Here is a 15,536-nt window from a genome sequence, read left to right as displayed (position 1 = left end):
AAAGAGCCTTTCTCCTTTTCCGCTGTGACTCCAGGTATTTTGTCCCAGCAACAGAGGTAAACACCCTTGGATCTGTTGTAGGTAGGGATTGTGTTTTTCTTGGCTTTTGGTAAGTTAAGAGAGAAAAGGTACAGCTGTTCACTCGGTCCTTGGGCTTCCTTGGGGTGTGTGTGTGTGTGTGTGTGTCCACGTGTACGTGTGTATCTGCGTCCATGTGTACATGTCACAGCATACGTGTGCAGGCCAGAGGACTTTGTGAAGCTGGTTGTCTCCTTCCACCTTCATGTGGGTTCCAGACATCAAACTCAGGTCACCAGGATTATACAGCAAGCACATTCACCAGCTGGGCAATATTACCCACCCATTTTGTTTTGAAGGTTCTTTTTATGTAGCCCGAGTTGGCCTTCAGCCCTCCAGTGACAGTATAAATAGGTGTGTGCCACCCTACGAGCTTCTCTTGGTTCTTTCTGGTTGTAGGTAGTGCTACCTTTTTAATGCTTTTTGTTTTATTTTTATTTTGAGACAAAGTTTCTTTGTGTAGCTCTGGCTGTCCTGGAACTCCCTCTGTAGACCAGGCTGACCTCAAACTCATGGAGATCCTCTTGCCTCTGCCTCCCTGTTGCTGGGGTCAAAGGCATGTGCCACCACTGGTTGACTTGGTAGTGGATCTTAACTGGGAATACAATGACCACTTCTAGGTGACCCATGCCTGGGGTGGGGCAGAGACCAAAGGTTACCCTGCGTGTTCTGCCGCTCCTGTGTGGTGTCCACACAGAGAGGGATGCTAGTTCCATGTGATTTTTTAGGTTACATACCTTCTTGCAGCTATGTTTGCTGAGCGTCCATACAACACTGACTTCAAGTTGTGTGTGTTCCAAACATTACACGGGTGACAGACACTTGGCAGATGGGATTCAGTTGACCGTCTTCACAGTGGGTCGCTCTTGCTGGTAGATGGTACGGTTTTCTTTCCCTTGTCTCAAGCAGAGATCTTATAAATTCCCCGTGCCTGAAATCAGTCCGGTTGATCTCCTACCTAACCAGATTTAGAACGCTTGTGTTTTCTTTTACATACTTTCCCAGAGAACCCAGAAGTTTTAATATTTTTCAAAACACTTCTATCATTTAAAGGGGGGGACTGCCTGACTGCGCTGGGAGCGAACACATGCATGTGTCCGTGCTGACTTATTTATGGATGATGTTACTAACTGTGACTCACAGGGGGTTCTTCGGGCAGATCATTTTAGAAAAATGCTACAATGATTTTTCTCCATAGAGGCTCAGAATGCACACTAAGAGCCCTTTTAAATTTAAGTAAACAAGCCCAGCTCAGTGAAGCTGGGGTTTTCAAGCTGAGTGGAGAGACAGCACCCTCCAGGCTGGTGCTGATGGAGCCGCTGTGCTAGGTCTCCATATCCCAGTTTGAAAAAGGTTTTCTTTTAAAAAGAGGTCTAGTTTGTAGACAGTGCTCCTAATTAAGTGATCTCGCCGTAGGGTTTGTTTACATGAGTGATATTATGTTAATTACTTCCTAGGCCGTTCAGCAGTCTAAACATTTGAAATGTCTGCTTGACTAGAAAACCATTTGTGCGAGCTAAGAGCAAAGCAGTCGTTTCAGAGGCTCTCTTGTAACACTCCCATGACAAAGACATGCCTGAACTCTTCCGGAAATCATGTTAAAAAATTTCGTGAAAAGTATAAGACAAGGCAGATCGAGGATTCACAGACGGGGGCCAAAGACGCTATCAAGCGGCCCTGGTGTACCCTCAGCTCGAGGTCTGTCCAGGTACCAGTCCAGATCCTTCCACGGATAGTAAGCACGACAAGGTCAACAGCGAGGGAGAAGCAGTCTCTCTGCAAGGAAAAATGAGAATTTTCACTTTTTAAAAAAATATTGCCGGGCGGTGGTGGCGCACGCCTTTAATCCCAGCACTTGGGAGGCAGAGGCAGGTGGATCTCTGTGAGTTCGAGACCAGCCTGGTCTACAAGAGCTAGTTCCAGGACAGGCTCCAAAACCACAGAGAAACCCTGTCTCGAAAAACCAAAAAAAAAAAAAAAAAAACCAAAAAAAAAAAAATATTTATTTCAGTTGGTCTGTGGTGAGTGAATTTCAAGACAGCCAGAACTGTTAGACACTTTAGAAACCCTGCCTCAAAAAAAAATTATTTTATCTTTAATTTTCTGCGTGTGTATGTGTGTCTACAAACAAGTGTGTGGGTGCCAAGGAGAGCAGAGCTCCTGGACCGCCCAGCTCAGGGGCTGAGACTAGGATGCGTCCTCTGCAAGAACACATGCGTCTTAACTGCTGAGCCATCTCCATAGCTCCTGGAAAATCAGAATTTTCATATTGAGACTAAATTTACATCTGCACAGCATGGTTTTCCTAAGGCAATCAAGTATTTAAATGGCTAAGTCGTGATTTGCGTATGCTGGTATTCCGGTGGCCATTTGGACGATGATGGACAGACAACGCCATCGGTTCTGAGATCTCAGAAGCAGAAACTCTGAAATGGAGACGTGTGTCGGGGTGCTAACAGGGGGGCCAGGACGTTTGCCCACCTCAATGAGGTTGTATGTATCCTGTCTTCTGAATTCGTCAAATTAAAGCCAGCCTGCAAGGAGGGTGTCCGTTGTTTCCTGCTGTCATTCACTGTAGGCGAGTGAAAGGAAACACTCTGATTGTATAGAAAGCTCAGGATTGGGGGACATTTGTGTTCTTCTCATCAGTGTTTGTGGGGGATGGGTGTCACCATGCCTGTGAGGGTCTGTTTTATCTCAGCTGCCAGAGATAAGGACTTCCCAGATGGCTCTAGAGGTCACCCTGGTCTCCTGCTCTTTGCTCAACAGGCCCGATAATCTGCTGAAACCCAAGAAGCAGTTGTTTATCGTCTTATGAAGTGCCATAGCCAACTAAGGCACATCACTCTCTATTTCACTATGTGCACACACACACACACACGTGCACGCGCGCGCACACGTGCGTATAAGAACATACATATGGAGGCCAGAGGACAACCTCAGAGGACTTCCGCCTCTGAGTCATGCCATCGGCCTTTTTATTTGAGGCAGGGTCTCTCTTTCTCCTTGGCATGGAACTCTCCAGCTGGGTGAGGCTAGTGCCAGGAATCCACCTCTGTGCTTCCCCAGCACCCGTATGACCAGCGTGAAGCTCGCATGGTTACTGGAGCTCACACTCAGGTGGTAGCGATTTACTTCAGGGCTTCCTGTTCACGCTGTGACCTCTTCTCCAACTCAGCTATCTCCTTAGCTCCTCTCCTACTCTTTAAAACAGAAAGATCTGACAGACACTTTATCAACTGTATTGAAATGGTTTTGTGTATGTGTGTGCATGTGTGTGTATGCGTGTGTGTGCAGCACATGTGCGGGCCCAATGGAAGCCAGAAGTCAGATTTTTAACTGGAGCAGAGATACAGAAGGTGCCTGATGTGGGTGCTGGGACCCGAACTTGGATCCTCTGGAAGAGCTCTTAACCTCTGAGCCATCGTTCCAGGCCCCTGCATTGAAGTTTTATTAACTATAAAGGTTTTTATTTTATTAACTATGAAGGTTTTTTGGTTGGTTTATTTTATTGGCATGAGTGTTTTGCTTGCACATATCTATGTAAACTGTGTGTATGCCCGATGCCTGAAGAGATGGGAAGCAATGTCAAATCTCCTAGAACTGGAGCTCTCTGTGGATGTTTGTGAGCTGCCATGTGGATGCTGGGAATTGAGTGAGCCCAGTCTTCGACAGGAGCACCTTAACCGAGGGCCATCTTTTAAGCCCCAAGTTACATTTTATATATTCTTGCTATCATAGTCCATATTGGCCTTAAACAGTAATCCTCCCGCCTCTGACTTCCCAGTATTAGGATTAGAGACCCATGCTACCCACGGCTAGGTAGCTATGCTGATTTCATCGTCTGGAACCAAATGTTGGAAAAAGTTTCACTAAAGAACTTTTCTTCTAATTCTGGAAGGTCCGAAGACACACTAGTTTCCTCATCATTCTGGCAGAACAGTTGACAATAACATTATTGGAAGGCAGGCAGGTTTAATTTTACTAATATTGTTCTGTCCTCCCTGAGACTCTCCTCGTTACAAGAAGACAGTTTAGAAAAGATGACCTCAGTGTGACGTGAGCCAGCAAAGACGGGACTAGAGCAGGCGTCCTCATCTGAACAAAATGATTGGAACTTGTAAAGTGTCTCCAGTGTGTTTCTATGATGTCATGTTCCAGGTACTGTTCATCTGAATCCCAGAGCATTTAAAAACAGAAGACCATATTGGGTCTTGATTTATAATCAGGAGAATGAGCTGAGGTGAGATTTCAGAGCCTGGGGAAATGTGAACTCAAACTCAGAACTTACTTAGAGCTGCTCTGGCCCTTATTGAAAATCCCCTGTGGTGTGGCTTTAATGAGAAATGTCTCCCATAGGCTCTGATGTCTGAATCCCCAGTTGTTAGATCTGTTTGGGTAGCTTTAGGGGGTGTGGCCTTGCTGGAAGAAGGACAGTGCCAGAAGAGAGCCCTGAGGGTAACTGCTGCCAGTGATCTCTCTCTCTCTCTCTCTCTCTCTCTCTCTCTCTCTCTCTCTCTCTCGTTCGCTTGCTCACTCAAGGTAAAAGACCTCACCCCTCAGCTTCCTGCTTCTGTCACCGTGCCTGCCACTTGATACCATAATGGACTTTTATCCTCTCTGGAACCGCAGGGCAACATAAACTCTCTCTTCAAGTTGTTTCCAGTCGTGATAGTTTACCACAGCAACAGAAAAATGACTGATACTCCACCCCAAACAACAAAAACAGCAAGAGCAGAAGAACTTCGGGCAGCTCTCTTCCTCCCTTGCCCCTTCCTTTTGGAGGAAGAAAAAAAATGAACTTGCACTTGTGACAAGCAATTGTCAATAGATCCCAGTTGTTGAGAACAAATGACATAGCAGAGATTTAACAGTTGATTTATTAAGATCTTAACATGTGTCAGGTGACGTGCTAGGTGTGTGTGTGTGCGTGCATGTGTGGGTGTACGTGCATGTGTGTGTTTTGCTGGTGATCAGACATGGGAGTGCCCTGTGCTAAGTAAATGCTCTGAGCTATAGTTCAGCCTCAGTCAGTATTTTGATAAATGGCTTGACTGAGGGCATTAATATGCTAAGGACACTGGTAGACAATAAGGATAGCAGAACGTCACACTCAGTTATAATGACTTCTATAATCTTCACGGGGTTGGCAGTCATGAGAAGAGCTGGGTGTAAGTGTAGGTAAGTGTGTGGTAAGTGTGGGTCTTAAAGCCAGGACAAAAGGCTGAGGTGCCTGTTAAACACATCAGAGTGGACCTGGCCCCCTGGTTCTCCCAGTAACCCTTGGTTACAGGGTCCTTCTGGCTCATATATCCAGTTCCTTACCATAAACTTCTCCAGCCCAGGGCCTGAGATGCCTTTCCCCTCGATGTCCTTCCCTATATAATCCAGCCACTTTGGTAACCTGCCTTTTTAATTATTTTTATTTTATTATTTTTTTGCCCTCTTTTTTTAAAAAAATATTTATTTACTTATTATGTATACAATATTCTGTCTGTGTGTACATCTGCAGGCCAGAAGAGGGCACCAGACCTCATTACAGATGGTTGTGAGCCACCATGTGGTTGCTGGGAATTGAACTCAGGACCTTTGGAAGAGCAAGCAATGTTCTTAACCACTGAGCCATCTCTCCAGCCCTTTTTTTGCCCTCTTGACTGCTGTACCTGGTTCCCCTTTCTCCCATCTCCTTCCCTCCTCTATCTCCTCACATGGCTCAGAGACATGGCTACTCTGAACTCTCCCAGATGTCTCTGCCTCTAGCCATGCTTTCCCTCTTAGCCACGATCAACTCTCTTCACAATACCTAGGAGCAATCATGGCCTTCCTTTGCATTTCCGTTTTGATATTTCATTCAGTGAACAATTGTCTACTATGCCCAAGGCTTCTAACCCTACACCACACACAGATCATACTTTTTAAAAAAAAAAAATCTGTCCATCTGTGCGTGTGATTTCAGCCATCGTAGGCGGAGTGAGTCACAGGGTGGAGCTGCCTCCCCTCCATGTGACAGGTGCTGGGCCATTCCCACTTGTGGGGGCCTTGCAGGGAGAATGTTAGGTAGGAGCTGTAGTCCCGGCAGCAGTCTTGCCTCTGCTCCATTATCCTCACAGCCGGCAGGACCTCATGGATTTTGTTCATTGTTTAAGCCTTTCATTAAAGGACTTGATCCTCCGCACAGAGAACTCAGGGCAAGCTCCAGAGAGTTCTGTGGTGAAGGAAGGAGAGGGAGATGCCTGGTGGTTGCTCTCAGACATCTTCCAAACTGTCTTGGATGTTCTCAGATGTTCCTAGAGGAAGGCGAGGCTGTTGCTGGACGCATTTGAGAATTTTGATTCTTTCAGTGTGGCTCTGTTGTAATGTGGTAACACTTTACTGGGATAAACTCTGGCTGACCCCCCGGAGGATATGAGCTTGCAAACACTTAGGGTTTTGATTTGGTCAGAGGAGGCTTCTTTGCTTTTTGAAGAGCGGTCCCAGTGGGCAGATTGGGTTTCTGGTACTCATTGTGTTTTTGGGGTAAAGGCTGCGACTTTCTATTCCAATTTTTGTCTTAAAAGAAATAAATGTATCTCTAGTACTAAATCCAAGATGTGTGGATAAAGCCAAGGAAGGAAGCTTTAGAGAGAAAAATGGGGTACAGATTTCCTTCTTTCTTGATTGAAAACCTTGAATTACAAAATTACCTTCCCCCCTGAACTCTGGATACCACTGAGCCTCATCTGGGCCCGCCCCTTCCTGTCCTGGCATGAGCTGAGTGTAAATCCTGTCTTCTGGGGTCCTGTGAGTCAGATACGGATTAAAGGTGATTGACAGAAAGGGTTAGTGAAGAAATGCTTCTCCAGTGTGCGGAGCCAGTGTGGACTCTCCAGTTTGGTGGTTGAAAAAAGCAAGTGCTGGGTTTGGAGAGGTTTGGTTGGTTCAGCGGTTGTGAGAATGTACTCCTCTTTCAAAAGAACCAAGTGTGGCGGCCAGCACCCATGAGGAGCTGCACACAGCCACCTGTAACTCCAGCTTCAGAAGTGTGACAAGCCAAGCATGGTGCTCTTTGCCTTTACTCATAGCACAGGGAGGCAGAGGCAGATGGATCTCTTTTGTTTGAGACCACCCTGGTCTGCCTAGTGAGAACCAATTAAAGGAGGAGGAAGAAGAAAGAACAATTAGCCTTGTTTACATTTTCCAATTAACCTAATGTTTATAGCCTTAAAAGTGGGTTTATGAAAGGTGATGCCTGTTTAATTTCCAATGTCATCTCTTGATTTTTGCAGTGTCTCATGTCGCCCAGGGCAGTTTTGAACCCCTAACCCTCCTGCCTCATTCCCCCTCCCAAGTACCTGAGATTGCAGGTTTGTACCACCACGCCTAACATATCAAGATAGAACCTAAGATTTACTTAGGTTACACGGCAGCTAAACATGTGATTCTGCCCCCACCCCTCACTCCGCTTGCTAATTCAATCCACCCCAACCTGTACCTAGTTCCAGTGCTACCCAGTTAAAATGTGCTGGCGTTTTTGCTGATGGGCATTGTGGAGACAGCACCCCTCCTTTCTCTTTTAGCCTTCATTTAAAATTCCTATCTTTCATATTTTTGTAATCGAAGCCTTGAAGTGGAACTGTAATCTAAGTCCCGCGTGTAATAACTGGGCTCAGCATGGGCATTTTGAAGCCGCCGTTGCCTTCTTCAATGTTATTACGCGATGTTATTTCAGGAGAGGCGCAAGAGGGTGAAGGGCTTCGCTGGCAATAGGGAATAGCACGGTGAGATCAGTTCACCAGAGCCCCAGTCTTCTGGATCTTGAGGCCACAGAACCTTCGAGAATGGTCAGAACCTGTTTGTCCAGAGCCTTCCATTGGCCCGTGAGCAGTGAGTGACAGCAAGGGGAGGACTGAGCTTTGTGATTGTCCTTCCCTCTTTTCCTTCAGTGTGTGCGCATGTGCACAGCACAGATGTGGAGGGCAGAGGACAGCCTCCAGCTCTCAGACACCTTTCACTTCTTGTTTGAGACGGGTCCCTCATTGCTCTGGAGCTTTACCAGTAGTCCAGGTTTGCTGACCTGTGAGATCCAAGGATCTATCTGTCTCCGATTCCCATCTTGCCATCTCTGCGATTACAGAATATGTCATCACACCTGGCTTTTGGTATAGGGTCTGGGGATCCAAACAAAGTCAGGTCTTCAATCAGGAAAGCAAGGGTGTTACCACTGATGGGTGTTCCAACTGATGGCTTCTGTCTGTCTGTCTGTCTGTCCGTCCGTCCGTCCGTCCGTCCGTCCGTCCATCCATCCATCCATTCATCCATCCATCCACCCACCCACCCATCCATCCATCTCTATCATCCATCCATCTATCTATCTATCTATCTATCTATCTATCTATCTATCTATCTATCCATCCATCCATCCATCCACCCACCCACCCACCCACCCACCCACCCACCCACCCACCCATCCATCCATCTCTATCATCCATCCATCCATCTATCTATCTATCTATCTATCTATCTATCTATCTATCCATCCATCCACCCACCTCTTTCTTTCTTTCTTTCTTTCTTTCTTTCTTTCTTTCTTTCTTTCTTTCTTTCTTTCATATGTTATAGGATCAAACTCGGGCCATCATGCTTGCATGGCGGGCCCTTTATAGTATATAGAAGGAGCTATCCCCCTGGCCCACGTTTAGCAACACCCCCCCCACATTTATTTATTTATTTATTTATTTATTTATTTATTTATTTTTACATGCTTTGGTGTTTTGCCTGCTGAAGCCCCTGAAACTGGAGTTACAGACAGTTGTGAGCTGCCATGTTGGTGCTAGAAATTGAACCAGGCTCCTGTTCCAGCAGCCAGTGCTCCTAAGCACCGAGCCATCTCTCCAGCACCAGAGCGATATTTTAAAAGAAAAAGAACAGTTGCTTTCTAGGCTGTGACTGACCCCTTTTCTCTCACTCCTCCCCGCCCTTTACTGTGTTCCCAGTTCTCACACAGCCCTTGCCAGGAGAACCTAGTTCTCAGCTTTTACCTCCCACCCCCACTTCTGGCTAAAACCCTAGATACTCCCTGCCTGGCCTGGGATCCTCCTGCTGTCCTTTGCTGTCCTTTGCTCAGCATAGGATGACTTCATGGCGCTTTGTGTGGCTGCTGCTTAGTAATTGTGTGGTTAATCATCAACTTTGCAGAACGGGCAGACGACTTAGTAGTCAAGAGCTCTGGCTGCCCTTCAAGAGAAACCAAGTTTGATTCCCAGCACTCACATGGTCGTTCAGTGTCTTTAACTCTGGTTCCAAGGGGATCTAATGCCCTCTTCCGTCCTTCTTGGGTATTGCGTGTATATGTGGCACAGACATACACACAGGCAAAACCCATACACATACAAGTAACTAAAATTTAAATATCAGCTCTAACCTGACCTTACTGTTTATAAAGCTCAGTTATTTTTCTTAACCTGCATCTAGTCACAGAGAAACATGGTTTTATTTGTTTAGGTTAAATGTTTTTTAAAGGCAGAGATGGATCTTACAATTTTCAAAATAGATTTACTTATTTTATGTGTGTGAGTGTTTTGTCTGCAAGTATTTGTGTGTACCAGGTGTGCCTTGTCCCCTCAGAGACCTGAAGAGGGTGTCAGATTCCCTGGAACTGGCATTCTAGATGGTTGTAAGTCCCCATGTGGGTGCTGGGAAGCCAGCATGGGTCCTCTGTGAGAGCAGTCAGTATTCTTAACCCTAAGCCATCTCCCCAGTGCCGCCCCCTCTTTGAAACTTTAGCATTTATTTGTGTGTGCTGGTGAACATACATATGTGTGCATGAATGCTGTGGTGTGTAAAGGGCAAAAGACAGCTTGTGGGGGTTGTTTTTCTCCTCCTACCAGAGATCAAACTTGGGTGAACAGGCGTGGCAGGAAGTGCGTTATCCACAGAACCATCGTTCCAGCTCAAGAGCTGGGCTTCACTACAAGGCATTTTAGCAGATTTAGGAATAGGCATTAGTGGAACAGAGGGATGCTCAGGGGAAGAATAGGATACGTCCAAGAGCGTAGGTGTGGGCTTTAAAACCAGAGTCCCTGAGATGCTACTTTATAGGAGAAAAATATTTTTAGGGCCAGAGGCAATAAATTTCTTCCCTAACATACCAGGACCCTGGATCCCCAACACTACAAGGAAGAGTAAAAAGAAAGAGACTAGGAAAGTCTGTCTTCCATGCTAGTGTGTGAATGTACAGTGTAAGACTCACTGGAGTTCTTTAGTGTAGTGTCTGAAGCAGGATCTTGACTAGTGATTGTACAATTGACTAAACAGATTTGTGCATACACTCACATACAAGGGTCAATCTTTAGGACATCCTGCTGACTGGGGGTTTCTGTCTTGCCCAGTCCCACAGCCATTCAGTCCCAAAGAAACACACAGAGGTCTACATTAATTATAAATTTGTTGGCCTATTAGCTCAGGCTTATTAACTCATCCTAAATTAGCCCATAGTTCTTGTCTGTGTTAACCATGTGGCTTTCTACCTTTTATCAGTGAGGCATTCTCATCTTCTTCTGTGTCTGGATGATGACTGCAGACTGAGCCTTTCCTCTTCCCAGAATTCTCTTGTTCTCATTGCCTTGCCTATACTTCCTGCCTGACTACTGGCCAATCAGCATTTTATTAAAACAATACAAGTGACAGGTTACAAGACCATTGTCCCACAGCAACATCGTGCATTCTATATGGTTGCTGAAGATGCATATAGAACTTATATCTTCATCATGGAGCCTCCGTTTCTCGGTGTTCCTCCATTTCATAGTTTATACTCTGGGAATCGAAGCATCGCTTTTAACTTGGACGAGGGGATTGAACTCACATATATGTGGCTTTGTCTTCCTCACAGCTCCTACAGAAGAATGGGCAGCTGTCCGTTGTCAATGGTGTAGCTGAACAAGGAGGTGATCATGTCCCAGAGGGAAGCCAGGATGGACAGGAGGAAGAAGTCATTGTTGAAGATGGTAAGCTGTCCTTGCAGGCCAGGCTGGCTTTGGCAAGACAATGGGAGCTGGAGGGCAGGCTGTACTCACAGTGAGCCATGAACTGGGTTGTCGCAGACTGTCAACAGAAAGCACTATATCATACTGCTTCATGATGGATGATGGCAACAATACAGTCAGGTGGTCTCAAAAGGAGATATTTAACTGACCCTTTGGGGTCAGCCCTGTACTCAAGGGTTGACATCACGATCTATTTCTTCAATATTCTTACCTGGGACTTGATGGTTTTTGTTTGTTTGTTTGCTTTTGTTTTGATAGTTTAAATCTTTGTCCCTTCTCCGTGTGCAATGTCAGATGTGAATCTCATTGGAAATACTAAAGTCATACTTGCTTTAGAAAAGTGATGCCCAGCACCTCCCTGAACTAAAAATTAAAGTAACAGTTCCACATCTCTCTAGAGAAGCCATGTCAACCACACACAGTTCCTGGAAGTTACATACATCCCTTTGCCTGAACTGTGATGTGCTTTGTAGCTTCTGGCTCTTGAGTTGGGGAAAGATCAATGCACTGGTACATGTTTAGCCAAAGTGTTGCTTTCATGTTGGTTCATGGGGCAGGAGCGTTGGGGTCGTGTTCCATTCAATTCAAGATATGATGGAGCCACTGAGCTACTCAGCAGCTAAAGGTGATTGCCACCAAGACTGCCAATCTGAGTTCAATGTCCAGGACCCACATGATAGAAGGAGTGAACTGACTCCTGAAAGTGGTTCTCTGACCTACACATGCACACACACACATACACACACACACACACACACACACACACGTATGCACGCAAGGTATATAAATAAACAAACATAATTTTTAGAAGATATATTCAATGAGGGTTTGACATCTTGTAATTTGGCTCCTGTGTACAATATAAATAAGAGACAGATGAAAGGGTTGGGCATTTCCTCACCGGATAAGATTCTTTGCACACATGGAACCCGTTTCTCCTCTCCTGTGCCCCCACGGTGCTGCGTCAAGCCGGGAGCTGCTTTGAAGTTGGTGGGAACACTGATCTTCATATATTACCACAGACACCATATAAAGTCAGAAATGCACACACAGTCTCACAGACAAAGTATCTCCCTGACCTAGCGCAAGAGTTTCAAATAATACCCACCAGACAGCTGGAGTGGACCCAAATCAAATCCCCAGGATCAAGCCTTTGTCCTTTCCACGTTCGTTTTCAATTAAGCCAAAGAGCGGCTGGTGTGTCTGTGTGGAAGGTTGTGTGTGTACAGGTGCGTGTTTGTGTGTGTGGAGGCCAGAGGACGAGCGCAGGAGACGGCCACTTTGTTTTTTCAGACAGGAGCTCTCACTTGCCTGAAGCTTTTCACATAGGCTCTGCAGACCCCAGGGACCGATCTGCCCTCTGTAGCACTGAGATTAAATGCTCATGCCACAGCGGCCTGGCTGTTGTGGTGGGTTCTGGGAATCCAACTCCAGAACTTTACTACAGACGGTGACACTTCCACAGCTCTCCAGTGCCTTTTTTCCCCCTTTATTCAAGACAGGGTTTTCTGTAGCTTTGGAGCCTGTCCTAGAACTAGCTCTGTAGACCAAGCTGGCCTCAATCTCACAAAGATCCGCCTGCCTCTGCCTCCCAAGCGCTGAACTTAAAGGTGTGCGCTACCATTGCCCAGTTCTCCAGCGACTTTAAAAGCTCCCCTTGAAGTCATTGTGGCTCAGGTGCTTCAGGGAAGTTTTATCACCAAGTTTTTCTACTTCTGGTACTTCCCACGAGGGGACACAGGAAGGCAGGCAGTGGGAGATTAAATACAAGAAAAAATGAACAAAGCTAAAAAGAGGCTGCAAGAGATGAGAGCTGCTCAGAGTTCAGGTGGAGCCGCTCTCTGAGATCAAGAGCGGGGGCATAACATCCGGGGACAGAAGAGAAGCTGGACTCACATACATCTGCATCAGGGCTAGCACTGAAGTGTGCAAGGCCCAGGTTTGATGCACAGCTGTGCAAGAAATGAAAAGTTTATTAACGGAACTGAGAACAGCCAAAGCCAGCACTTGTGGCCACCTCCCACACCACATTAGTGTTAGAAGCCATGGCCATGTGCATTCTAAGCACGTGCCACTGTCTGTGTCTGCCTACCTAGCTGCATGGTCATTAGCAGGAGTCATGACAACGTTGTGGGCTAGGCAATATTCCTGAGACTTGAACCAAGGTGATTAGAGTCTGAATGAACAAACAGCACTGTTCCTGTGCAGGACACACAGAGAAGCTGCCTGGAGGAAGTTTCCCATGAGCCTAACCTGCTGGTCACTGACTGCAGGTGGCCTGGGATAGTTGCGGATGTGCCCAGAATAAGAGCACAAGTTTACTTAAACGCCAGGAGATTTTTTTCTTAACAATCTTTTTTTGTTGTTGTTGTTGTTGTTATTTTTTATCGATTTGATTTGATTGATGGCACTTTTCTTGTGTATAAACTTTGTGAGTGACAAAATTGTGTTGTAATATCACAACTATGGACAGGCTGAATGAAAGCCCGGGGAGAAAATCCAGGACTAGGTAAGAGGGAGCTAAAATCAGTGTGGTTTGGGATCATTTTGTGCACAGTTTGAGATCTCTGAAATGCGACAGAAAAAGAAAGCTTCTTTTTCTAAGTAAGCTTTTTTCAAAAAAAAAACTTATTATGTTTTACTTTCTTTGTAATGGGTATGTGTGGATGCTTGCCCATACACTCACTTATTTGTGAGTGTGCAGAAATTTGAGTGAATTTGTAGGGTTTTATCTGTCTGTATGTTATCTATCTATTGTGTGCCTATGTTAGTGTGTGCGCACGCGCGCGCACCACAGCACATATGTGGAAGTCAGAGAATTGCCTGCAGGAGTCAGCTCTCACCTCCTATTGTGTGAAATGGAATTCAAGTTGTCAGCTTTGACCGCAGGCACCTTTACTCATTCTGCAATATTGCAAGTCCGTGAGTGTGCTTCTTATGTGAGCTAGCTGTTATGTAGGCTGGATGTATGGATGGGGCCAGGCACACATCCCATAAGACCCTGAGAGCATGGTGTCCCCTAAGAGTCTGTTTCCTGGAGGCTTGCTATTTGCTGTCCTTTCCCTCTTCTCCAGATGTGATCTCTCAGGACATTCCAGCCACATGGCTAAACACCAGCTTTTATAGAGACCCATTCTGTCTCCACCCAGGACTGTATTCCATGCCTTCCCTGAGGAGACCCAGACTGTTGACCATGGCTGGCCTGGGAAGTCTGGGCACAACCCAAATGTTGAGTGTTGGAAGAATGGAACGAAACAGACTCTGTCCTTCATAAGATCCTGAACTCAGCTTCTGGGAAAGGCTAACCATCCTTGGGGAGGGCTGGAGAGGCCGCCATGAGAGTCTCTTCCAGAGGCCTGTTCTATAGGCGGAAGTACTATTGCTTTTATCTTCACCTTATCTGCCTGGCTGTAATAATGTACAGCCCAGCAGGGCTGATGTGGATGGAATCATGTTAAATTCTTCAACGGCATTTTTGTATGCTTTTTTTTTTTTTTTGATATCAGTGCTAAGCCTGTGGTTAGGCACTTAAATTTTTTATGTAGATTTATTTGTGTGTGTGTGTGTGTGTGTGTGTGAGAGAGAGAGAGAGAGAGAGAGAGAGAGAGAGAGAGAGAGAGAGAGAGAGAGAAGTTAGAGGACATTTTGTGGGAGTTCGTTCTTAACCTTCCTTGGGAGTTCTAGGATTGCCAGGTCTGGGAGCAAGGGCCTTTATCCCTGAGCCATCTCACTGGCTGTAGCTGCTTTAAGGAAAAAGTGTATGTGCACATGCTTGCATGCATTCGAGGCTAGAGGAGGCCATCACCCTCCTTCTTGACCTTGTTTGGAGAGACTGGATCCCCTCGTGACACTACAAGCTCACAGTTTCATCAGCCATCTTCCCGGATCTGCAGGCTCCCTCCCCCAGCGTTGGGGTGATAGCACCCCACAGCAAGTGCTCTCTCCCCCGCCCCATCCATCTCTCCAGACCCCTGTGGTTAGGTTAATGTGGTTCTTTCTGGAAATCAGAACCTACCCGAAAGATGACAATTGTATAAACAGAAACACAGTTTTGAATATGTAAACACTTCATTGTAGGCTTTGGAGGACTCTGGTGTCTACTATGGTCTGCTTAATAATAAAAACAAGTTTGGACCCACGTTAATCCTTGGGAGAACTGGTTAACGGTGGCATTTAGGATTTGATCTAGCTAAACTAATGAGAGTAAATTACCATCAAGGGGCATTCCTGCTGAAGGGTAACTTTAAAGTGATAGGTGATATTTCTGAGGTTGTGGGTGTAGCTCAGCGGTAGAACAATAGCATACTGGGGGCTCTGGGTTTGATTCGCAGCACCACCAAAAAGAAAAAGGAAAATGTCATCCGGGTACAGTAATTTACACCTGCCTATGATTCCAGAATTTGGGGGCCTGACACAGAAGGATTGCTTACAAGTTCA

The 15,536-nt window shown here is 46.0% G+C and overlaps 1 protein-coding gene across 1 annotated transcript in view; it reads left to right on the top strand.

The window, feature by feature from the left end:
- The window catches only part of Akap12 (A-kinase anchoring protein 12), an 87,651-nt gene that overhangs the window by 33,546 nt on the left and 38,569 nt on the right, over positions 1–15,536 (top strand). Inside the window, exon 2 of the mRNA XM_057761601.1 lies at positions 10,946–11,060. Within this exon, the coding sequence (XP_057617584.1) occupies positions 10,946–11,060 (115 nt within the window). The remainder of the gene's footprint in view (positions 1–10,945; positions 11,061–15,536) is intronic.

The sequence above is a fragment of the Chionomys nivalis genome, chromosome 2 (genome assembly GCF_950005125.1).
Source record: "Chionomys nivalis chromosome 2, mChiNiv1.1, whole genome shotgun sequence".
NCBI lineage: Eukaryota > Metazoa > Chordata > Mammalia > Rodentia > Cricetidae > Chionomys > Chionomys nivalis.
This window is presented reverse-complemented; position numbering and strand designations above follow the sequence as displayed.